This window comes from Lactuca sativa, chromosome 3, assembly GCF_002870075.4.
Source record: "Lactuca sativa cultivar Salinas chromosome 3, Lsat_Salinas_v11, whole genome shotgun sequence".
Taxonomy (NCBI): domain Eukaryota; kingdom Viridiplantae; phylum Streptophyta; class Magnoliopsida; order Asterales; family Asteraceae; genus Lactuca; species Lactuca sativa.
Window position 1 is genome coordinate 312,090,217 of NC_056625.2, and position 27,144 is coordinate 312,117,360.

The window sequence follows — 27,144 nt, forward strand, 5'->3', positions numbered from 1 at the left end:
AGAAAACTGCATTTTCAGGGACTTAAACTGTTTTCAATGAAAAATATGCTGAAAAAAATATCAATTTCAATAATTTTTGGTGTTAAAATGTCAAGAAAAATGATTTAAGGACCAAACCGGAAAGTTATTTAATTAGAGGGTTGAAAAAGTAAATTTACAAACTATGAGGGGCTGAAAACAGAAAATTTTCAAGGCTAATTCAGTACACTCAACTTGATCAAATATTGGCACCGCGACTATCGACGAAATACAATACACAACAATACCAAAGATCGTTGTTAAACGAATTGGTTCGGTCTCGAACCAATAAAAATCCAAAACTACTAACACGACGATACCCCGATTCACACAAGTAACATTTGGGAATTTAATACACACGTGAGAGTGCACAGACGTCTACGCACCATCTTTGGGCCCCAAAAGTGTAAAATCTTGTTTGTTGGGCCTAGCTAGCCCAATGACCTGATCTTAAGGCCCGAAGACTTCTACCTTACGAGTTGTTGGGTCTTACATGATCTAACACAGCGTAAAAGGACTTTCAATCGCTTTTATACTATTGGTCCCCAAGGGTCCTTTGGTATTGCTAGTAAAGTCGGTATTTTATGCGAGGCGGGTCAAGGGCCCCTCGTACTCTTTTTTTTTATCCCCAACCGGCTAATGGAGTCATCGAGGTCTTCGTGCCCTCTTTCTCTTCGTGTGTGGGATTACTCGAAGTCAGGGCGGTTGGATAACGTGATTAGTACGGACGACGCCTACGGGATCGTTAGTATAGTTATAAACTGGTCGTTTGTGTAACGCGTGTTTATAGCAATTTATCATGCGCAAAAATAATCCGACGTCGCCTGGAATTAATGACTTCACACGCTGCAATGGTTTTATTTTCAACTTCATGGAATTCAAAGAATTAGGAAAACATCGGGTTTTCCTAGGGTTTTTCAATACATACGGTTTCGAAATGTACACAAGTTTAATGAACATTTTTTTTACAACTATAGAAACAAACAAGCATACTCATGGATCTTCACAAACTTTTTCAAAAACTCTTTTCAGAAAATATCGGATTTTCTAGTAGTTTTTCAAAGCAATACAAAACGTTGTTTTTCAAATACCGCTTATGAACTCACCAACATTTCATATGTTGACGTTTTTCAAAATACTTGTATTCTCAGGTAACAGATAAAGTGAAGGAAGAATTGTACTCAATGATGTTTTGATGTGTGTTAATTAGTATCGAACAATCTACTTTTGAGAATGTAATGTTTTGAGACAATGTAATGGATGTAAACACTATCAGTTGTAATATTCAAATGTTGGTGACGAATGATGTTATGTTTCATGTATATTCATTGTGATGGTATTCAATTGAGTCACAACAGCTCCCGGACGTTTCCGCCGTCTGGTTCGGGGGTGTGACATAAAGTCTGAAGGATGTGCATGATAAAGCCTCTGCCTTGTCTCGGTCATCTAAAAACCTAAAACCATAACAAACAAATGTAAACACGAAGCTTAGTGAGTTCCCCCAAAGTATCACCACATAAATAACATATACAAACAAGCATGTAGGGTCCAATCAGTCATCAGAATAGAATACCTACGGGTTCACAGCCATCAAGTTGGATTACCCCCAGCCCAATCAGTCATCGGATTGGAATGCCAATATACAATTGGTCCATTCAGTCGTCGGACTGGAATATCCTTGGTTCCACTTAGTCATCACACTAGAATACCCCTTATCTGTTGAATCACGCACAAAGAAGTAAAGCCTCAACCAAAAACCATAACATGTCGACATATACATAATAGATAAATATATAATCAGTCAACAGACAAACAGACAGATCTACAGATCACTGCCGCATAGCAACATCCTATAAACTAGGATACATATCTAACAGATCACTACAATATAACCTAGTGGGCCGACATTGGTGACTTCGACCCACAAATACAGTGTAACGCCCTGTTCCGAATCATTACCCATTTGGGTGTGGGTAATGGAATGTGGATGATTCGGGCATTCAGAGATAGTTTTGGAGCCAAGGGTATTTTGGTAATTTGTCAGCTCGAGCTTTTATGGAAATTGGATGTGTGTTCGGGATATTGTAAGGCAGGTATGAGTTGTTTAAAGCATCGAGCTTCTTGTTACATTTTCATGGATATAAGGATGGTCGGAATCGAAGTTGTATCAAAGAAGTTATTGATGGGTTTTAGGCATAAGAACAATCCTATGTGCTCATACAAACCCTAATGCTTGGATCTAGGTTTCTCTATTGTACATGCTTTGAATCCAAGACTAATAAACTTAGATCTAACATATTATAAACTGAATTAGGGTTTAGAGAATTACCTTTGATTGTTATATAGCAATAACAATCAATCCCTTGCTTGGATTGGCTTTAAAAAGCTTAGTGCCTCAAATGTTGCACCTCTAATGGATTCACAAACACCATATCCAACTTGGATGAAGAGGAGAAGAAGGAGGCTGTCCAAAAACGACTAGAAACCCTAGAGAATTAGTTCCACACGTTTTTGGGGCCTAAGGGGTCCTTTATATACTTGTGTGGGCTGCTAGGGTTTCAGTCAAAACCCTAATGGACAGCTTAAACTCTAAGCAGCCCATGGAACCTTCTGGATAAGGCCATGAACGAAAATATGATGGGCTTCCATCATAATTTCGTTCACCCCTTATTCCTTTAGCATTCCTTAGCCCAATAACTCAATTATCCAATAATTGCAGTCCAGTCCCCTAAATTTAATTAATCTCTTTTAGCCACAAAATTAATTCTTAATTAATTCTTGACTAATATTAATTAAATAATATGATTTCTCCTTTAATATATTATTCTAATAATATATTAATAAATCATATTTAAACCTTTATCTCCTTTAAATCATCCTACATATTGCTACGGTGAAGGCAACCCAAAAGGACCATGCTCATAATCGGGTCAAGTACATACCAAAATAGTTATGGACTTAGACACTAATCCAACAGTCTCCCACTTGGATAAGTCTAATAACTATTTTCCGTTTGACTTCAGAACCTGATCAGCAATCGTAGCTTTCAAAAGTCGCTGTCAACTCTGATCTTATCAGATAGTGTGTCCTTTAGATAATGGATTATATATTCCTCCATTCTCAAGATATCGTATAGACATAAGACATGAATTTTAATCATTCTCTCTATACTGTTTCCCGACTTCTGATTTATGACGACTGATAACAGACTACAATTGAACACATCCACTTAGTCCCGGCTTGGCCAAGCACTTAGGTGTCATCACTAAATCATCGAGAGGCCCACATATATCACTTTTATCCCACTTTGGGTAAAAGGAATGGATAAACTTCGACTCAAATGCTCGCTTGCATTTACTGATCAAATCACACACAATAATAAGTTTTATAACACCAAGTTACTGGTGCGTTTACTTATTATCAATGTGTAACCGACCAACAAATAACAACTTACATGTCTCGGTTTCAAGAATATACAATATTATCGTCTCACTAATCACTCGTGATAAATCCATGAAGTGATCCAAGTGAGCGTGGGTTTAATCCAATACTCTAATCTTATCAAAGCACTCATGAACTCTGCAGTAAACTTGTGATATGTCTAAACACTTCAGACAATCTACAGACAGATTCATGACAGTCTTCCTACATACTTACTTCCAACGTATGACCGACTATGGATGTTTGAATAACCTAGTTATTCGGGAATCAAAACATGCAAACTGAAACATAATAATAATACTTAATCCTATATGGCCTCAAACTTGTGAGAGATAATAAAACACTTCTATTTAACCACCATATTGATTACTTATTATTATCGTTTACTGTTTCAAAAAATCGACTTATTACTCAAATTACAACAATAGATGTCTCATGCATAAAGCATGCACACTATGTTTCCTATGGTCCTTACTTTGTGAAATAGATCAATTGAAAAACCTTTTCAATGATGCTCATTTCACAATTCCCAATCCTTATCATTAGTGTAAGAACACAAGGTTCTTTGCTACTATTAGAATATGCTAGATTCTAACATCTTATGCAACGATCCTTTCATAAAGTCATAGCACAAAAGTCACCAAGACTTGGCTAATGAAATTACAAAGTACTCTCTCAGAAATTGTTGCAAGACAATTCCATAGACGCGAAGTCTCACATTCAAAGTACATTCCTTTGAACATCCTTCTTGCATAAAAGTTTCTAATCTAGACATAGACTCTCAACATCCAACTTCCAATATGGAAACATTTCCATATTTTCCAAATGACAACTCATTCTTAATAGAATCTTATCTATTCATAATAATGTCAATATAGTCCATCCAATACCATACTTCCAACTACTCACAAGCGACCAATCCTCAGCGAACTTTGGATTGTCATTTGATAGTTGTTTAATTATTTTAGTCAAAACTGATTCTAATCCTTTTTCCCTCTTAATGCGCTAGACATTTGGAAAATTTTAGAATGGTCAGGTATTATAGCATTTTCAATCGACAAATACTCGAAGCGTATGGGACACGATGCATAATATCTTACATAAAGATATGATACTTTATCAATCTTCTGCCATAATATTTTATGTGTCATGTTCTCACAATTCGAACTATGAAGAGGGATGCCGTAATCATAATCGAATTTTAAGAACACACAATGTATCCTTTGACTGAAAATATTAAAATTTCTCCATCTAAGCTTTAGATTTTGAAACGAAGTATAATATTCTCTCCCTTAATTATATTAAAACAACTTTTCAACCCATGCAACTTTGCAAATTGAATCTTTGTTTTTCTATAATTAATATTGCTAACTTGCAATACTCGCCATAATAATCATACAAGCATAACACTTATGCTCCCACTATCATGATGATATTATCATATAAGCATAACACTTATGCTCCCACTAGCTTTGACATGTATTCAGAAAACAAATGAACTTTCAGAAAACAATGCCTATTGAATTTCTGAAATTCATATTTCTAATACCAGATGCTTCGATAAGCCTTTATCTAGGCTTCTTAACCTTATACACCTTTGTCTTAGATAGCTCATATGTGTGTTTAAACAATTCAGAACTTATGTTACTAAGTTCCAAATGTTGAAACTAATTGCCAAATCTCATAATTCGAACTATGGAAAGGGATGCCGTAACCATAATCGAATTTTGAGAATACAATATTCACAATCGCTATCTTCTTAAAATCTCTTTTAGTGAAAGCATTTCCTCACAATCATTTTCATGAAGGAGAGAATCTTATGACACTTAGATTTTATGGTGTATGAGTTCCTATCCATGTGAATTTGCCAAAACCAAGGTTTGCGACAAATCCAAACTCATATGGACTGAACTTTCTTAATCTTGATTTCTTGCCTTATGGTAACACGAGTGCCCACCATGTCTTCCAAGTAGTTTAGTAACTTGTCCTTACATATCAATGTACTTTCCATCGACTAAGGCTCTAGTATGTATTCAAATGAGAACTCATAGAACTCACATACGCAATTAACTCAATTGGAATGGCACAAAAACAAAATAATGTCAGCAGGATAGGTTGCAAACCTCAAGTCGTGTGCTAGTGATGATCGATAAGGTATATTCTTGATTTGTTCTTGAAACCTTTCAAGACCATTAAGACTCCCACTGACTCCTTGACATATAAGATTCTCTTGTCAAGAAACATTTCTTGACAAAGCAAATATTCAAGAGTTAGTGTAGTTCTTATCAAGACAAAACACTTCACAAATTGGTCCTAGTTGGTCTTTTTCTTATCCAAGACATCATAACTTACCAATTTCTAATGTGCAAGAATAAGAAAACTTTTCCAAATTCCATATTTGATGAGTGTTATAAACCTACTTAAGACTTGTCACTCAATGTCACAATCTTCGAGTATGACTCTAAGACTTGATATTGGAACGAAGTATGATTGACTCTTTGGAGAGATAGAGAAAGCTAAGCATCAGCACATCAGAAGCACCGGGTGGGTGGTGCTTGGATGGCAGGAGGTGGTAGTAAGCACTCCGGCAACCTCCTGTTGTCAGTTTTCCCTTGGTTTCTGTTACTGATAATAGAGGATGGCAACATGTTAAAGAGGTGTTTGGGTGTGTTGGTAGATGCAAAACAAGAGAGTAGAGGGTGTTTAAGGGTGGCAATTTATGAAGAAAGAAGGAGGTGGAGGGGCTGCTAGAAGTAGCTTGAACGGAGGGTGGCATCCTTCCTTTGATTTTTCCGGCAACACAAGAGAGAGAGAGAGAGAGAGAGAGAGAGAGAGAGAGAGAGAGGGACCATTTGTATATTGAACAATTACTTTTTACTTTTACTTTTTTATTTTTTAAATAAGGCAAAACTCCATAAAATGATCTTTGTGCTAGTGAAATAACAGAAATGTCCTTCACTTAACGGCCAAAAATTAACGAGGTTAGCAAAAATAATTATTTGTTAAAAGTTTTGAAACCACATGGACCATCTGTGAGGTTTTTAAAAATTAGAGACTAAACTTCAGATTTTCAGAAAATACTTTAAATAAATTACAAAAATCAAAGGCAAAATAGTCTTTTTAGAACAAGCGCATAACAAAAACAAATAGTAGGGACCTTCCGAGTTAAAAATAAAAAATAAAATAAAAAATAATAATAATAATAAGTTAGGAATCAAACGCTCAAATTATCCTAAACAATAGGGGTCATTCATGTAATTTACTCTAAGAAAAATTATTCAAATTTTAATATATCTTAAGTAAATTTGGGTATTTGTATATTTAAAAACATAGAAATTTTAAAAATTTTAGAGAAAAACTTTAAAATTTAATTTTTCAAATTTTTTTATATATTAGTTGAACATTGAAATACTATGAACTTTCGAAATTTTAAAAATTTGAAAATTTAGCTAATTAGACCACTTAGGGCCGATTAGAACCGTCTAGCTCTCTGACTTTGACCCCCATTGACCAAAACCGATTAAGCTTAACAATTAATCAGCCGCCTATTACAAAATTGAGGCCTTTGAACATTTTGATGAACAATAAATAACATTTAACTAAAACATACATCAATATCCACTTTCATGTAAAACATCTAGAGCAAAAAATAAAAGTCGAAATCCAAAGAAAAGTACAACTTTCACTAGACGAGATACAAGTCTATAAGTTTATCGCTCTAGAGTCTAGATTCGACAGCATCGATGGAAGAAAAAGGATTTATAACCTTCCACGATACTCCATGAGTAACCAATAATAATAATAATAATAATAATACACAAATGTGTTGTGAAAACTGAAAAGACCCTTGTTGTAAAATATTATTTCCTAAAATACCCCCCAACAACAAAACAAACTTGACATATCATTTTTCGAATCATTTCCCTCTATATTTACAACAAATCTCCCAACCACCAAACCACAGGGTTAGGTTAGCCATCGAATGTATTTTTGTGTGTTTTGTCTGTCATAAAACCCCCCCACGCGCCCGCCTACCCATCCATGCCTTTTCGCGGGCCACGACCCCAAAATGATAATTTCACAGGGTTTGACTTTTTTGACTTTTTGACTTTTTGGGAGGTGTGGTGTAATCAGCTGTCATCATCTATAGCACCGATGTAAGTGAGGTCCATCCTCCGGACCCTCACCGCACCCTTGAGCCAGGTGGATGCTTTTAGATTCGCATGATCCGTCCCCGCGATTGCGGATCCGTTTATGGAAGACGGGCCTGACCCAGCTCCGTCTTCTAGAAGTGTCCACGGGTCGATTTCGGTATCCGGGTCGGGTTGTGATGAGGGTATGGATGATACATGTGTGGGTGGGGGTATGGGTTTGGTGGGTTTTGTTGGACCGTTTGAGGTGGCTCGTGATGGCATGTTCCGGATGGTTCCGGAAGCAGGTACAGGTACGGGTGGTTGGAGAGAGGTGACGGCTGACAAAGGGATGTTTGGTGGCTGGCAGGAGATTGTGAACTTTAAGGAGGGGAAAACGAATGGCATTGCGGTTTGTATCCGCCACCTCACCGCTTCCGGAAGTTGCATGTTGTCCAGCTCATTCTGCACCATTTTTTTTAATCAATATATTAATATTAATATTTATTTATAAGTTATAACAAGTAAATAAACGAAAGTAGGTTTGCTATTTTTGTTTATAGATTTATTTACACCTGCAAGCTTTCGGCGGCATCACGATCATATAAACTTGTGGTGGTGGTGGCTTCAATGGTGGACTTGGAGAGAGTTTTGGGTTTCATCCAGTGTGGCTGACACCCGCTCAAGAGTGCATGCAACACCAACAATAAACGGTCAAAAAGGCTTCCACCAAGATCAACGGTCCCAGATGATTCGATCATGGACTCCACTTCTCTCTTGATGGAAAATCGTGAAGCTGGGCTAGAAAGATCTGCATCTTCATGTACAACTCTGCTTCCAAGTAGACGAAGGACCACTGAAGCTAGCATGTGCCTCATGCTACGTGATGATGGCTCCCTAAACATTCAAACACACAAGATTCAATCAACATATTTAAGTTATAAATAAAATAAAATAAAAAACTTACCCATCAGCACAGATTACAGGAAGCAGTCTTAACAGCAACTGTAAACGCAACGACATTGAAGACCTCAAAGCCGAAGGTGAAGGTAGAATCACTTCAACGGGTGGTGGATTCCGTCTCGCTAATCCCGGACTCCCGCCTCTGATTCCCTTCCTTGTATTCGCTTTACTCACCGGACCTTCAGCTCCAGAAACCGCCATTCCGGCCTGTTTATTCGCTCCATTTGTAACCCCGCTTATCTGTTGCTCAATCTCATTCATCTGTTTAATCAAATCACCCGCAAACGTAACCCGTGAATCCTCCGAACTTTCATCAATACACGGAAGTAATAATTCCACCAACGCCCTTTCCGTCACATTCTGTTGCGTAACCACAAACGCTTCAATATTTGTATTCCGTTTCGTTTCGATTCCATTCCCGTCTTCCACCACTTCCCCTTCTTCGACAACCTCAAACTTGCGTTTCTGATTCCCTTTCTTCAACCCCGGAATGGAATTACTTCCACTACACCAACCCCACGGTTTCGAAAACTGGGGTTTAGTCGAAAGCCCTTTACTATCGGCTATATTAATTAACCTTTGTCTAATCGACTTCCTCCCAAATAAAACATCATGTCCTCTGAGAAACCATTTAGCTTGTAGTAAAACTTCATCTTCTAAAGATCTCCCCAAAAGGTGGACTACTTCTGAAAAAAGTGGGGCCGCATCAGGTCTGACCAAAAGCCGGGTCAACACCATTTGAATGAAATTATTTTCATTCTCAGAAGTCCCATCTGGTGAAAAAGAGCTCAAAGCTTCAACCAAAGAAGCATCACGACCTTCCATTTTTTCAATTAAAGCTTGTTCGTTTAACAATAGTCTAAGTTCCACCCATTGCCAATGAAACTTCGCGGGCTGTAAAGTATCAAGAATGTGTACGAGTTTTTCGAGAAGCGACTCGGAATGTCCGGAAACGCGATTCCCATCCTCCGGATTCACCAATTCCGGAGGTAATTGACAATCAATGATGGAGTTTAAAAAGACCCGGGCACGTAACGGGACAAACGCGGAAACTTTCGGGGCGTTGGAATCAAGGAATGCTGCGAATTCGGAATCGGTGGGGTCCGAGGCTACAAGATCGTATAATGTTGAACATTCACGAAGGCATACGTCACGGAAAGGTAAATGCTTGATGGCATCGGTGATTCCGGAGGTTAAAGATTGGAATAACTGTGTGATGTTGTCACGGGTGATGACATTCGGGTTTAGAATGAACCGTTTCCATATTAAAAACCCGAAAATGGCAAAAGCAGGAGGGAAGACTAAGTTGACCGGAAGCATTCTTTGGATTCTTGTAAGGGCAATTATGGAAGATTCCCCCAAAAGTTCGACTATGAACCCGTCGGAAACTGTTCGGGTGTTACCGATTAAAACACGGAACCAATGAACCGACACTTCGACCAAATTATCAATTTTCGAATCGTTGACTGGCGTTGACCGGACATTTCCATTCGAGTTTGACCGTGTTGACCTAACAAACTGAATCACATTCAGCCCTTCTTTCAGTCTAAAAACAGTCACCATTCTTTCAAGACTCGCAATCCCCTGAAGAACCGCCCCGATAACAAGAGCGGAAATCGCACCGGTTGTTTTAGCAGGTTTGGAATACGTTTTTTCGTTGGACGAATTTACCCCTGGATCACGGGTATCGGGGGAAAGCTGTAGTTGACCACGGGAAGCTTTCGGAGGGGTAAAAACTTGGGAAAGTGCAGAAGAAGCTTCCGTTGCAAGGGCGATTTCGAACACTCGACTTTGTCGTTCACCTAACGCATCCTTTAGTAGGGACAAAATCGTCAAATGAATCTTTAATATATGTCTTGCAAATAAACAACTCGCCGGGGTTATTTCGGTAATTTTACCAATCACTTGTCCGACATTAGTTACAACTGCGGAAACCGCAAAGGCAACTAAAGTCGGGTCGCCTTCTTGGGCCGCCCCGCCCGTTTGTCTCATGCAATCTAACAACCCTTTTACAACTTGTTGGGCTATCGGGTACCCGTCATCCACGGGTCGTTTGACCGGGAAGGTTGACTTTTTGTCTTGACCGTAAAAAGAAGGGATGTTTTCGTCTATAAGTCTTTGGACGGTGTCACGCATGCCCAAACCAACTCTGGAAATACGGATTCCGGTGATTTTTTGGCGGAGGAATTCGTCGAAATCTTGGATTCCGGCCGGGACGCCGAGTGGGAACCCGAATTCACCATCTGATGATCGGCCGGATTCGAGTTCCATGATGAGTCGTTTATCAGATGTTGTTTTGAAGGTCTTTGACCAGTCAATGACAGTTGCCACATCAGCGTATTTTTTTAAAATTTGGCGGGAAAAGATTAAGGATGGGGAACCGGAAAGACGGCCATTGGAAGACATGACTAGTGATGCTCGATGCATCATCGCGGTTAAAGTTTCCGGAATGAGATCAGCTGCAGCAAGGATGTTTTCATACCTGAAATAATAACATTCAGTATCATTATAGCTATATGTACTTTGAAAAAAATCATCTTGTTTATATTATTGTCATTCGAATGGTCATATTAAAGCAAAAAATTGGAAAGTGGAATGCTATAATTGGGTGGATTGTTAAAAAAGAAAAATAACAGAATGTAAAGTGTTGTAATAGAAGAAATGAAAGTAGGATGCTATGCTATAAGCCTATAATACAGAATTAAGAGTAAGAGTTGCTAACCTTTTAAGAGATGATAAAATATACGCCTCTCCAACTGCACACAGTTGGTTTTCAACATTCCTTGGAACAATCATGACATTCCTCCCTCCATGAACAGTAGGAATCGGATTGACATGAACCTTAGGCAACAACCAAACAAGAAATCTAGCAGCAGAAACCAAATCATCACAAACATCCATCAAATACAGTATATTAGATAATTCATCTTCACCAAGTTTCCATTTTCCCAACCCTTTATCATCAACAACTGGTAGATTCCGGCCAAACTGACCGGACTTTGGTCCGGAATCAGTCACCTTTCCGGCCTCTTCAACGAGTTGTTTCACAATACCCATCAACCAAACAACAATAACCCTCTTCTCATCTAATGGGATCCGTTTAATTACTTTCCCAATCGAAGAAATGTCTCTGGAATTACCGATTCCGGCAGAATTGGTGATTCCAACGGAATCTGGTGGTTTAGAGACATCGGTGCCATTTCGATGGTGAGGGCAGTTTACTCTGCTGTCGCATACATGACTAGTGGATGCCCCTTGACTACCTTCAATTCTAGCAGCTGCTAATTGGGCAAGACTTTGGGTTTTCCTCACGATTTTTTGTCTCCCTCTTGTGGGTTGCTTTATGGGTTTCACGGGCGGGTCAACCCGGAAAGAATCCATGGGTTTAACAGTAACACCACCTTTTCTAACCCACCAAATATCCTCATCATCTGACAAATGAAGAAACGGGCTCTTTTCTTCAACTTTTTGTCTCTTGGCTCTTCTACATTCTTCACATCCAGGTGTTGGTCCTTCGCTAACCACCGGCCCAACGGGCCTTTTTACACCATGGGAATCATCAATTCCGTTCCCGTTGGAATTCGGAAAGTGGAGGAGAGCCGAAATCGAAGCCATTACTTCTTCAATCTTGACATTTTTCGGCGAAGGTATTCTACCAAACTTATGATTGTTTTTTCCATTTGTGGAAATAACATTTTCATGAAGTAAAAGCCGCCTTTCGTTTGTATAAATCTGCATGGCTTCGGAGATAAGCGACACGTCAGCAACCTGTGCTTCTTCTAGTGAATCTTGAACATAAGACCCAGGAAGATGTTTCAAGAGCTTATAATGTCTCCTTTTTCTTTCAATGTCAAGTAAATTATCATTCTTACCCATGATCCCACTAACAATAAGCTCTCTCACATACGCTTGAGGGTAAAAAATACCCGATCGAGTCAACTCGGTTATCAATAACTGAACCCGTTTAAACCCTTCTCCATTTTGAACCTGGTGTTGATCAAGCCAACAGACAATAACATCATGCAACGGGCCCGGACTCTGAAAGAAACGTGACAAATCTTTGACTTTTCTTCTCTTGTTTCTCATTTTCATCGAGAGAATCCTGGTGGCGATATATATCTGTGAAAAGTCTCTTTTGCCACTGAACTTCACACCTTCAACAGGGGCATTCCTGGAATCCCGAAAATCACACGTGGCCCACTCGCACACGAAAAAAACCGAACACACAAACGCCGAGTTCACCGTCCCGACCCATTTCAGAGACGATTGCAGACCCGCGCTGACATCAGCCATCCACCTTCTATCAACATTCTCATCATTAAAATCCTCAAACAAACATTTATACGCGCTACCAATATCCCCATGTGTAACAGCTTTATCCAATTCACGAACCGATTTCGCGACATTATGCCCTGGGCACCCCGGCCTCGCAGCTCTCGCGAGATTCATGGCGCATTTCTGAATGGAGTACACGAGGGTGTCGATTGACGAAAATGGTCCCTGAAGTTCTGAAGATGTGGCGGGTTTGACCCTTGTGATTAGGGAGTTATTGTCGGTGGTGGGATTTGAGAGGATTGAAGGTGGCAAAGGGAAGCAGTTCAGGGAAACAAAAGTGTCGGGGACTGCGAGGATTAGGTATCGGAGGATTTCGATTAGGGCGGATATGGTGTAGGCCCTACGGGAGTTTTCCACGAGGTCGGATCCTCCGGGTGAGGGTTCATGGATGAAACGGATTGCGATTGCGACAAGTGTACGCACGTAGTTTTGAGATAAGATGATCGTTTCTATGACACCGTATATGATTGGTAATAGTAGTTGTAGTGTCCCCAGTGATTCCTTCTCCTGAAAGTGATCAAAATGGTGTGTTATTATTTATAGAATCAGAGATGGAATGGAATGAACCATTCTATTCCATCATACCAAACACTATTATCTAACAGACACCAAAAAACATTACCTGCAACTGATTGAGAACCCAATCAATAATCAGAGAAGGCAAAAGCAAGCCTTCAGCATGATGCCACTGTATAATCCTCACCACATACCACCATTTAAAATGCACAGACGGCTCCTCACCATCAACAACCGCCAACACATCGTTCTTATGCTGGACCCCACCACCATAAGCAAACTGAGGAGACCGGTCCTTCAAGTGAAGGGTAGAATGGGAATTATTTTTTGAAACAAACTCATCCAAAAGGTACTGTAAATACTCAATAATATCCTTCGTCCACTGATCTGACCGCAAAAACCGAGTCTTGTCAGGCGATCCGGAAGACGTACCAGACCCAGGCCGAACCTGCAACAATTTTTGAAGAGAAAAAGAACAAAATGACGAAAATGCCCTTGGATTAAGGTTTAGGGTTTAGGGTATTGATTTAATTACCTGATTGAGATAAGTTACTTTGATAAACCAAGTTGCCCTTAGTAAAGGTACATTGTTTCTAATAAGAACTTCAAACAGTGATTTCCTTCTATACCCATGAGGAACATGATCAGCTAATGATCGCAAACGTTTATGTTGTTGAGATAATCCCTGTAGGATAAGGGTCAAAAGTGTCAAATTATGTTACTATTTCATGTCTTCTGATAAATATAATATATATCAAAAGTCTCAATGATTTATTTCTGAAATGTGATTTTAAACAAATGAAGAGCAATAATGTATTACAATATGGATGTACACTAAACAAGATGAAGGTAAAATGTCAAGTAACATATAATAAGTCATCAAAAGAGTATTGAGAAAATTAAAGACAAAACAACATATTTTGGGTAATTTTAAAGTTTTACCACTTATACTACTATGCTTCCTGATATAACCATAAAATTTAATAACTTTAATGGTTTGATTGGAAAAAGATAAAGTAGTCGTGGTTAAAGCCGCAAAACTACCAAAGATACAAGGGTGTTTTTGTAATTTACCCAAGAGTATTTTACTTCACATGGATACTAAAAAGACAAACCTCAATCCATTTCTTCCGGAAATCTTCACCACTAGCTTTTTGTTCTGGAAAAAAACCAGGCTTACTCAATAAATTACCAGTAAGAGGAACTCCATAAACTTGACCAGCCTGTAACACAAACATATACAATTTTAAGATTACAAATAATATATACATATAAATAAATAAACAAATGTAAAAAATAGTAATATTAAATATTATTTATTATACCTTGCGTTTTTGAGCACGAGATTCATTGATTGCTCTGTGATATTTTCTAATTGCCTCCTTGCATTTTAAAATGACAGGCTTTGTGAAAGTTGGAATCTGTGATAAAGAGATCTCTCTTGATTCCTGTAAGACAAAGTTCAAAATGACAATGAATAAATCGGGAATGGAATGTACTATGAATATGATCATTATAAATACTAAATAGCAAGATACTGTAAGACAAAGTAGGAAATATACTTAATACTTTATATTTTGCCCATAAATTCATGGTAGCTATGTGTTTACATTTCTTTACTCATGATAACAAAACATAAAGTTTCCCTTATCAATAGAGTAGATGATGTTCTTTATAAAATGATAACTAATGAATTATTTAAACAAGTTTTAAGGCATACCTCAAGCCCCTCAACTGTTTCTCTGTATCCACCCAACACATAGTCTTTTGTAAGTGTCTCCTCTGGGCAATTTGCAGTTGGAGGGTGAAAGTCTGGTGGTGGTAGCCTGACAACAGAAGGGTAAAAGAGTCAACAAAAAAAATACAAATAATAATGATAATAAAAAGGTAAATAAGATTAAAAAGGTCACCTTGAATTCAGGGGTTCTTTCTCACACCTCAATTTGTATGGTGCAAGTTGTGAAGTACGCCTGGAAAATAAAAATAAAACATAATTTAACTCGTTTCAATAATGAGAAGTTAAGAACATACTAAAAATAGAAATTGAAATTAAAAGCTTACCGATTTAATGGAAAGTTAGCTGGAAGGGAAGATGACTCAGCACGGGAAGTATTATCCCTGCCTAATGAGCCACCAACTGCACTGTTATTGACTGCACTAGTGCAGTTGGTAGCATGATACCTTTGCATTTCTATAAACTATGGCCCGCATACTGTCTCCCACATTGAATAAACTGCAACAAATATACAATCAATTTTTATTTATTTATTATAGCATCTTACTTTTACTTCTTCCTATTATATCATTGTGCTTTGAATAATCTACCTAATTATGATTGGGTAGATTTTTCAAAGTACAATGTCGTAACAAGAAAAAAGATGAAAGGGCAATGCTATAATTGGGTAGATTTTTTGAATAACAAAGTCTTAATAAGAAAGAAAAAAAAAAGTGAAAATAATAAAATAGAAAAACCAATTTGGGAAGCAAAGTCTCTAGCTTAACAATCAACGTGTCCTGGACCAATGTACTTGTTAACGGAACTCGATTAAAAAGATGGAATTTTTGCAATAAATGGTAAAATACTTTCACTTTATTTCTAATTTGGTCACTAGATTTTAAAATTTGTTACTTAAACCATTGTACTTTTCAGATATAATCATTTTGGGTAATTTCGATTTTCGAACAAAAAAAAACTACAATATGTTGACAAAGTTAAATGGTTTGAAAAGGTTTTCGAAAACTAGATGGTTTTACTAACAAAATTAACAATCCAATGACAAAATTAGAAATGAAGTGAAAGTGTGTTGTTATTTACTGCAATTTTGTCCTATGAAGATGTAGGAAACTTCTAAATGAAGTAAAGCCCTAAGAATTAGTTTCAAGTTACTGATAACCATATAACCACACAAAGTTCAATTTAAAATTGCTAAATTAATATTGTCTGATCAAGTAGTTTAAGATCTCCAAGCATCATTAGCTTTTCAGTTCTTGAGTCCATACATCAGTACCCAAGTTTAGAAACCATTTGATGATACAAACAACAGGATGTGGCCTGACATTTGATCTAGGGTTATAGGCAAAGGTTAAACATTTCATCATAAAGAAAGAACAGCACAAAAAACCATGTACGTATTCTCCTTATTACTAGTACACAAAGTTTCAAAGTCCGTAGTCACTGATTGACACAAAAAACATCAATTGATCAATCAGATCACGGTGATCCTCGAATTTCTCGTGATACACTATCAGGTATAAACAATTTAAAACTTCCTCATGTTTTACTTAACTCTTAAGTGTACTCAAAATATCAGCTCATATACACCAAGAACATTGAAAAGAAGTAAATTTAAATGCCCAGGATTCCAAAGTAAACTCATAAAACGACGAAAGTAAAACAAACAATTCGGTAGCAAAACACCCATTAAATCCATAACATGGCTGCAAATTTAAGCATACCTTTGAAATCAAGCAAAAGCTTTACGAAAAAAACCCCAAATCAAGTTCGAAACATGCAAACCCCAGTTGTTGGTAGTTCGAGAAACGGAAACTAGGGTTTCTGAGGGCTGTCAGTGAAACTAGGGTTTTGAAGCCCAAGAACAAGAAATCAACAAGGGTAAAGTGTGCGATGCGAATTACAGATGCCAGATATGTAGATATATATGTATAATCGAATAAAAATGTCGAAGAGATTAGGGATTTGAAATTTGAGAAAGACGAATCGTGTGTATAGAGAGATATATTAGATACAGAGGGAGAGAGATTGGGGCTTTTGACCCTTTTTTATTTTTTATTTTTTATTAATTTTTTTCATGATGACGACGACCAAACTATAGGAGTGAAATGGTAAATTTTGTAAGGATGAGGGGGAGATTATGAAAACTATTTATCTAATTAAACCATCTTGGAGAGAATAAAACAGTAAAATGCATATGCTTAAACAAAAATATTCTTTGTGTGGTGAGTGGATGATTAAATAGTCCTTTGATAACTTTGGTGTATTTTGACTATTTGAATGGTCAAAGAGTAAAGACCCAATTGCAAAACTAGTCAAAACTAATTAAGGGTTACTAGTCAAAACTAATTAAGGGTTACACAAAGTGATTGTAGCTTTGCAAAAGAGATTCATAGCTGATTGGATATTTAAAATATAGTTCAATAAATAGAAACTATACAAATAAAAATTATCTAGACAGCTTAAAGTGATTATAAACGATCTATAAAAAAATAATATAGAGTTTCATAATGATAAAACATTGTTTTTTTTTTGCAATATTAATTTTGTTGACATATAAAACATGTGTTTTTCATCTTCTTTTAAATAAAATGAATATTAGAAAAAAAAATGTTATGACTAGAAAGAATGTTGCTTGATTATCTCATATGAAAGAACAATTGAAATTTCACATATTTTATATATGATATAGCAAATTATAACTTAATATGGCAGATAATTATTAGTAAAAGCAACCAAGATCATGTGATCAACATTGCTACAAACGTAAACTTGTGATATTGAATAATTTTATTTTCATAAGAGGGATGAAAAACAATCTTTCAAAATTGAATGAAAGATAGACGTGTGAATAAGAACCTTCAAGCTGAAGAAGAATATAGTGTCAAAATAATGTATATAATTATGAATATCCAATAATATTATTATAAAACCATGAGTAAGACTAAGTATTACCAATGACATAGCTAACTTTTAGTCTTTTATAACATAGATGCTTGTCAAATGTAACTATATATTTTTAAACTATTTTGAAAATGTAATTACAAAAGGAAAAACGAAAACATGAGAAGACCTAATTTACAAATTATGTATATTCATCATCAAAGTCTTATGTTCATAAGCTCACATCTTTGTTTTGTATGTTATGTTAGTAGCATGCATGCAATTTGATTTTGTTGTTAATACACATTTATGAATAATATTTAAGAAGCACATGCTTAAAAACATTTGCTTATATAGCAAATAACCGTCAGATTGACAATATAACGTATATGCATTGTACTAAAATCGAGTTATGTATATAGTTACATATATGTGATGACGTTATTAAGATACGACATGATCTTGACCATATATTATCCATTACGGCGACACTAATATAGGTAATAAAATAGACATGATTATTGTGTTTAGACGTCATCTATGGAAACAATTTGATCTTGGTGAATTGTTTTGTTATCTTGTCGTATCCATATCCATTGATGACATGTTTGTACTAGTAGTTGTTGAATAGGCAATTCGAGAATAAGTAGCAAGATCAAGAATAAATTATGTCTACAACAAAATTGTGTTTGGCTATTGTGACGTCGTGCAAAGAAAAGATGCTCAATTTGAAAATTCCTTTATATATTTTAAAAATATCATTTTATAGAAAAACTACGACAACAATTTTTGTATTTTTAAACACTTAATGAACCTTGAAATATATAAAACAAATTGTGATACATGTCGCAATCAAGCATCACAAACATAAGTAAAACCATAAATACTAAATCAAGTGGAATACATCAATGAATATTAAAAGAATTCCCGAAACACCCAAGCCACGAATCATGTATCTCTAACTGCAATTATCTTTAACACTGCTACCTATGGCATACATTAAGATAAAGATATTGAAAAAAGTGTCCAAGGTCATTAACTATTATATACTAGAAGTGCAAGTTATGAAGAGTGTCAAGTAGTAGCCTCTGGTTTCTAGTTCTGTCTTATTGGTTAGGATTGGGGCAGTCAGTTAGTATTGAGCCGGTTTGAGTCGGACTCCTTTTAATTGCCACATGTGTCACCGTTTTGCCTTCTGTATTTTCTCTATCGTTGCTTTCTATATTCATAGGGCTTTTGGCATAAGCGTTGGTGAGACATCGAGGCGTTTCATAAACAATTTCACCGCCTTACTGCTCCCTTAATCGGCAATTGACCGTGTCTTATCTGGCTTCCCCAGCACCTCTCACCGTAGTTTCTACCAATAAGTTTTTGTTTTTTCGTTTATAATACGTTCATTTTCATTATCTCTCTCTATGGATGATTTCTAATTGGCACAACCATACGACTGCACAAAACCACTGATGGTCCGCCGGGTAACCCAAGAGGCCTTTTACATTCAAAAATAGGATTACCAAGTTCGTGCTCCCCCTCCTTCTACCTTCTCTCTTTTCTTTGCGACCCTAATGCTTTCTCTAATTTTTTAACTTTGATTATCTAACCTTTAATTTATTTTCTAATTTTGATTCCCCTTTGGTTATTACATCCATCGTCGGCACAAAAACGATTTGAATGTTTGAATGTTTAGGCGGCGAGGTAAATGTTTTTGATTTTGTTTAAATACGATTTATTATCAATTGATCACTTTGGTTGCATGATATGTTCATATTTTTGCTTGTAGTGACCTACTTGGAAAGTTATCCATCTAAATTTGGAGAAAAGTGATTCATATGTTGTATATGACTATTTATGTGTCAAGCTATCAAAAAATGATGTCTAATAACGTAGTAAATCAGGTATCGTGTTATCTTATATGATGTTTTGTTTGATTGTTATCTCATATGATGATTTTATTACAATTTCATTGCATATTTGCAGTTGAAGACATATGTACAACAATATTTCATTCAGAATACTACAGTCATAAATGTAATTTGATCAATTGCATAGGTGGCTTGGGTAATAGAATGCTTTATCACTGCATGCAAATCTTGAATAACTTTATACTTTGACATTAGGCTCTTTATTATGAAAAAGATATATGTCATGAATTCAATGCAGATAAACATCAAACTTGTAAGATATATATGCATTTATAAAATATGGTTTCGTAGCATCTTAACGTTACTTTAGTTCTTGCATCCTATTTAGGTAATGGTTTGTATATAAGATGTGGCTCTAACCTCTTTATAAAAAGACAATAAATAATTTCCAGATAAAGTTTGAGTAAATTTATGTCCTTAACAAATGTTTTTGTTGCCCTTTGTTTTGTTTTCAGTTGAACAATGAAGACCAAGAAAGAGTTGAAATGGTTCTTAACTACATTGAGGACGAAAACCTTCAAAGTTGGACCTCACCATATACATATCCAAATATGTTTAAACAGGTTTGATGCTTTTCTTAAATTTATGCCCTTAACAAATGTTTTTGTTGCCCTTTTTTGTTTTCAGTTTTGCCAATGCACAATCAGTTAGTACAACCCATCTATATAGAAGGGTAAATGGTCATTTTCTTTAATTATGATCTTGATCCACTTATAGTTGTTTCGAATCTACAAAAAGATGTTCACATTTTATATATTCCATTCAAATTTATAGTCTGGTTCATTAGTTGACTACTTATTTATTGGATTCTTTTAACTAATCATGCGTAAATTATTGTGTTTTTTTATTTCAAGAAGGTTCCAATACCAAAAAAAGGTTTTAGGGCAAACCACGGGCTTATCTCATAATTATTAATATGTCTAATAATAGCAGTGTTTTTTGGGTCGCCTTCATGGCCCAATTGAGCAAAATGAAATTAGGATAAATTAGTTTATTAATTTGTCATGATTTGATAAATTAATTAGAAATTATTTTGGAATTAATTAGGATTTAATTAATTCAATGATTGAATATTAATTAGTTAAAAGTTAACTAACTAGAATATTCCAAAATCATTAAGGGACAAGGGGGATTTCGAAAATTGCATCCATCCCACATAGGATTGGTGATGCTTTTGAGGTAAACATATAAGGCCTATAAATTGGGTATTAAGGATCACACCCTAATTGCTCATTCATTGGCTTGAATTTTCTCCAATCTCCTTTCTCCCTCGTTATGGATGATTTCCAAACTCTCTCTAGGGTTTATATAAACAATCATTTCTCCTAGATTTCTTTGGTTAGTTCTTGGTGTTCTTCGGTGTGAACTAAAAGAAGGATAATGGCTTGGGTCCTCTTCATCCAAATCAAGGTGGTTGTTACTGATGGGTTTTGAGCATAACTACATTCCTATGTGATCATGTAACCCTAATTGCTTTGGATCTAAGTTTTTCTCTATTGAACATGCAAATTGAATAACAAAGCAACGAACCCTAAAATTAGCATACACAATTTTTGAAATCATGTATAAAACTAAGGTTTAGATGTTACTTCTCTTATTATGTAGTTGATATTGCCATATTTATACAAAATTTTAGGCAATATTTGAATAAATTTTTTATTAATATTTTGGTTATTTGCATAGATAAGTGGTACTTATAAGATTAACTTACAATTTGCAGCCAAAAGAAGTCATCTTGAAGAAAAAGAGCTAAAAGCGATAAGATTGGAACTTTGGAGGTTAAAAGCTTAAAAGATGAAGAATTCAGCTAAAAAACGTTCTCACGACGTGGGGAGTGAAGGCTCACGGCGTGAGCATGGATATTCTAGAAGATAAACATCCAGAAGCAAGAATTCGTGTTGGATACGGATTGCTATCAAGCTCACGACGTGAGTAGGGTTATTTTGGAAAAATATATATATCCTTGAGCCTCGCGATTTTAGGAGGTTGGCTGGATTGGAGAGAGTTTCCAGAAGACGATTTTCAGAAGTTTAGAGGCTAAAAACTTGGTAATACACCAAGGAGGAAGAAGAAGAACATACTTTACTTTTTAATTTGGTATATTACTATGCTTTTGATTATGAAGTATAATTGTTTGTTTGTTAGTATGAGTAACTAAATCTAGCTGCTCCTGTTAGCTAGATGAAGCTGGAACTCGTGAATTAGTAATTTGATTATGGATTCTTTTAGTTGGTTATTCGCTTGTGTTAGATTGTTTATTCCTAGCATGTTAGAACTTGATACTTAGGATTGATTAAACTCATGTTATGTGTAGTTAGTGAATATTGAATTGCATGAACTTGACACCTAGTAATTTAGTGACCATTAAATTTCTAGAGATAGGATCAACCTAATATTAGTTAAGTAATCAAAGTATTAGTTTTGGTTGTGCTAGAGAACATATATTGTGCTTATAATATTGTGTTTACCTAATCAATCTTACATAGCTACAATCCATTTAATAATTGATTTTGTGTTAAATTATGTGTGACTAAGCATAGATCTACATGAGTTTATTAAACATTAGTAAATTTGGACTAGAATTGCTAATAAAATATTAATTGGTAACCAACTAGAATTATCCTTAATTAATAACTAAATAATGAGGGAAAGTGGATTCGAACTAACATGAGTGCTTTTCATAATTGATTGAATTGGTTGTTGATAATCTAAGTTTATCTAAACTTGCAAAATTAGATATAAACCAATTTACTTTGCTAAAATTGTAGGTTAATTTAATAGTGAGTAGATTAATTAATTAAAACCGTTCCTTGAGTTCGATACCCGACTTTTGTGCTATACTATTTGCGAAGGGGTACATTGCCCTGGGTCGAATAGCTAGTAGATTAGGAGGTAAAATTAGGTGTAGTTGTTTCAGACGCATCAGTAGCAATAACAAGTTCACCTTGAAGATCCTTGACCTTTGAAAGCATAGTGCCCCAAGTGTTGAACCTCTAATGGAGTCACAAACACTCAATGCAAAGGATGACTTAGGAGAGATAAGGAAATCGGCCACTCTAGGGTTTCATTAGCATAGGGTCGAAATTCCTTAGTCTCGGAGGCTTTATATAGGTTGTGGGCTACTAGGGTTCCAGGAGGAAACCCTAATTCCTACTTAAGGCTTAAGCAGCCCATGGACTCATCCATAAGAGGCCTTAGACGAAATCTATAGGGCCACCATATAGGATTTCGTCCACTCCTAATTAAGGAGTCCATCAGCCCAGTTTTGCAACTATCAGTAATTTGCAAAACCGTCCCTCCATTATTAATCAGTTCCTTTAATCCCAAAATTAATATCAAATTAATTTCTGATTAATCACCAATTAATAATATGATTTCCAAATAATATATTAATCTTATAATATATTAATAAAATCATTTCGAGTACCAATTTATTATTCATATAATAAATCCTACTATCTCTCTCTCAACTAGTCATCCTATTAAGTTTCATGAGTGAATGCAACCCAAAAGGACCATGCTATATATCAAATCAAGTACATATCAATTATAGTTATGGCTTAGACACTTAATCCAACAATCTCCCACTTGAATAAGTCTAATAACTATTATTGCAGGTATGACTTCAAAATATGACTAGCAATCGTAGCTCTCAAAAGCCATTATCGAACTCTGATCTTATCAGTAACGCGTCCTCTAGATAAGGGATCAAATATTCCTATGTTCTACATGATATCGTATGGACATGAGACATGGATTATAATCTTTCTCTCTGTCCATGTGTTGTTTCCCGACTTTCGATTTATGACGACTGACTCAAACTACAATTGAACACAGGCTTAGCCAAGCGCTTAGGGCGTCATCACTAAATCATCAAGGGGCCCACATATATCGCTTTTATCCCATTTAGAGTGAAAGGAACGGATAAAGTTTGACTCATATGCTTGTACTATTTACTCATAAAATCACACACAACAACACATTTTATAACATCAAGTTATTGATGTGTTTACGTGTTATCAATGTACAACTAACTTGTAAGCAATAACTATATGTCTCCGTTTCAAGAATATAAGATATTATCGTCTCATAATCACTCTTGATAAAATCCATTAAGTGATTCAAATGAGTGTGGATTTAATCCAATACTCAAATTCCTATTTCGGGAGTAATCATGAATACTGCAACAAACATTTGCCATGTCTAAGCACTTAGACAATCTACATTCGGATTCATGACAATCTTACCTCATTACTTACTTCCAAAGTATGATCGACTATGGATGTTTGAATAATCTTATTATTCGGGAAGTAAAACATGCAAAGTGAAACACAAGAATAACCTAATCCAATATGGTCTCAAAACTTTTGAATATAAATAAAAAAACTTATTATTTAATCACCATCTCAATTCGACATTATTCATTGTATAATGTTTCGAACAATCAACTTAATACTTGAATTAAAACAATAGTCATCCTATGCTCCAAGCATGCACACTATGTTTATCTATGGTCCTTTCCTTGTGAAATAGATCAATTGAACACATTTCCAATGATGCTCGTTTCACAATTTCAAATCCTTACCATAAGTGTAAGAATACCAAATTCTTGCCACTACTAGAATCTGTTAGAGTCTAAACTTACATGCAAGGATCATTTTGTAATGTCGAAGCACCAAAGTCACACAGACTTGGCCAATGATATTACAAAACATTCCATTTGAGATTGCTACAAGACAATTCCCTGGAAATAAAGTCTCACATTCAAGGTACATTCCTTGAACATCCTTTTTGCATAAAAGTTTCTAACTTACACATCCATGAACAAGGAATCAATACCAATTTCCCAAGGATCAAGATTCTCATGCATCACATAATTCAAATCATATGATTCCAAGTTTCTGTCCAATTGAAACTTAGGTGATGAGAATCCTTCCTTACTTGGTAAATTATGGCACTACCACAAATGATATATCTAAGAATCAAATTCATTTTCAACATTTCTAATAATATATAAACACCAATTTTCCATAAATGCCATTGCAAGGAAACATAAAGTTAATAAAACAATTTTATTAATAATGTGCGGAAAACTTATCCATATAATGCAAGTACAAATGAAAACTATGTTACTAAATATTCTTAAGCAATCTATCATAACTCCTAAGTAGCAGCTAAAAAATCCGATCATCGAACCATGCGACCGAAATCCATCTCTTCACGATCAGACTCAGCTTACTCTCCTTTTAAGCTTCCTTCCTTTTTATTCAATCCTACAAAACATCAAAATGCAATCTTATCACATCATGTATTAAGAATCTATAAATAGGAACTTAATAGAGTTAGATAGTGGACTTACCTGAAGTAGAGTCATACAATCTGACTATACAATCCTTGCGATCTTTCAGGGGGATACGACAGATTCGCATCCAATGCCCCTTCTCTTGGCAATAGAAACATATGTACTCTTTGGGAATGACACATGAGACTATCTCAGAACTTGCCTTTCTCTTATGATCAAACTTTTCGACCATGGCTGATTTCTCTCCTTTAGGATGAGAAATCGTTTCCGGACTATCACATTTGCCATCACCAATGTTCATGGAAATTTGGGAAGTAGATCTTTCAGACAAATTTGCTTGACCGGTGCGCCAAAGCATTTCTGCTTCAACAACAATTAGCAAATAAGTCAGATCAATAAGGGTCACATCGTGGTCTGTCATATAGTAGTCTTTAACAACTTGACCATATAACTCAGGAAGTGACCGAAGAACCAAGTCAACAGCCAACTCCTTTGGGAAAACGATGCCCAAAATTCCTAGTTTGTCAAGGTGCGACTTCATGTTTAGAACATGTGCACATACATAGTTTCCATCTTTATGTTTGCATGCCAATAGGGCTTGAGTCAGCTTGAACTTTTCAAGTTGATGAAAACATGGGTCAGGGAGAATTATTGGAGGAGGTGGAGGAAGAGAAGTATGATTTCTGGTTCCATCAATGTACGAATAAGGGATTGATCTTTCACCTTGATCGACACATGGAAGATCATCTTCAAAAGGAAAGCCTTTTCCAAAGGATTGAGGAAAACCATAGTTGTCTGAACTACACATCTACAAAAGAGAGAATTTCAAGTTAGTTGATTTAATCCTTGATACATCACCCAAATGAAATATCAAGTCTAGGATCTAACACAATAATTCACAATTCGGAAGAGGGATGTAGTAATCCAATTGTAAATTATTTGAAGGTAGGTAAATGATGATTTACTAATTCCACCACGAAAACGAAATTTTAAACGAATTAGGTTTTAAATGAAATTCTTAGATTCTTTTAGATTCATTGAACTTTTCAATGCCATGTTTAATCTTGATTATGCCCTTCAAGTTCGTGACTGAGATACTGAGGATCACAAACAAGGTGTGAATAACCATGCAAATTAGTTTGGTACTCTCGATGTCATTTATCATCTAATCGATGTGTCGGTTAACCACACACGGTCCATCAATCAACAATAATTTACGAGCTACCCATTGTCATCCTTCATTAGTCCCATATTAATGTGTCGGTTAACCACACACGCTCCATTAACGACTAATAAGGTGCAATGTGCAATTTCATGGGTTAACATCAAATTCACATTTTCTCTAAAGTAACTAAGATTGGGGATTTATAAAAGGTTTAGTTACTTTGTATGTTCATTATACTTTAAATGAGAGCTTAGTATCCTATCCTACCCGTTCGGATAACGACCCTCCATTGGTCAAGGGTGCGGTGGGTAAGAGTGGATACCCAATGGCGGTCATTTTACAAGCCGCTTCCTTAAACACCCCTTATAGACCAGCTTCGTGAATGAGGGCTACTAACGGTAAGATTGACATTTACTTATACATATATAATCAAACTTTTAATCTTATATAGTATAAGGGTGTATTTTAAACTTTCAAAATACTAAGTGGTTTAATCTTTTAAATAAATTAAACTTTTAATTTAATTACCTTTAAACCATATTATGGAATTATTAATTGTCTCTTTTAATTAATCTTTTAATTAAATTATTAATAAAACCATAATCATATCTTCTAGGTGTTTCCATTTAAATTTCCAAAATTAAAACTTGTAATTTTAAATTTAAATCACAAAACCAAAAGGGTGAATTTTAAAACTTTTTCAAAATACTAGGGTTTTAGAATTTTATATTTCAAAA

At 35.7% G+C, this 27,144-nt stretch overlaps 1 protein-coding gene across 1 annotated transcript; it reads right to left on the reverse strand.

Moving 5' to 3' along the window:
* Positions 1–7,217: 7,217 nt before the first annotated feature.
* On the reverse strand, positions 7,218–17,180 carry LOC111920240 (mediator of RNA polymerase II transcription subunit 12). The gene is made up of 12 exons (XM_023915828.3): positions 16,860–17,180; positions 15,465–15,636; positions 15,314–15,373; positions 15,124–15,229; positions 14,729–14,851; positions 14,519–14,626; positions 13,939–14,088; positions 13,510–13,851; positions 11,275–13,394; positions 8,557–11,034; positions 8,165–8,486; positions 7,218–8,054 (listed from the first exon to the last, which is right to left on the reverse strand). The coding sequence occupies exons 2-12, from the start codon at positions 15,590–15,592 to the stop codon at positions 7,590–7,592; spliced, it is 6,402 nt and encodes a 2,133-aa protein (XP_023771596.1). The 5' UTR covers positions 15,593–15,636; positions 16,860–17,180; the 3' UTR covers positions 7,218–7,589.
* Between the last annotated feature and the right edge of the window lie 9,964 nt (positions 17,181–27,144).

What these genes read in the sequence shown, in the direction of transcription:
- LOC111920240 (XM_023915828.3), bottom strand. Translation starts at nt 15,592, where the DNA reads ATGCAAAGGTATCATGCTACCAACTGCACTAGTGCAGTCAATAACAGT. An exon ending in GCTAACTTTCCATTAAATCG is followed by an intron (nt 15,374 to 15,464) that starts GTAAGCTTTTAA and finishes TTTATTTTCCAG; the next exon opens with GCGTACTTCACAACTTGCAC. An exon ending in TCCGGAAGAAATGGATTGAG is followed by an intron (nt 14,089 to 14,518) that starts GTTTGTCTTTTT and finishes CTTATCCTACAG; the next exon opens with GGATTATCTCAACAACATAA.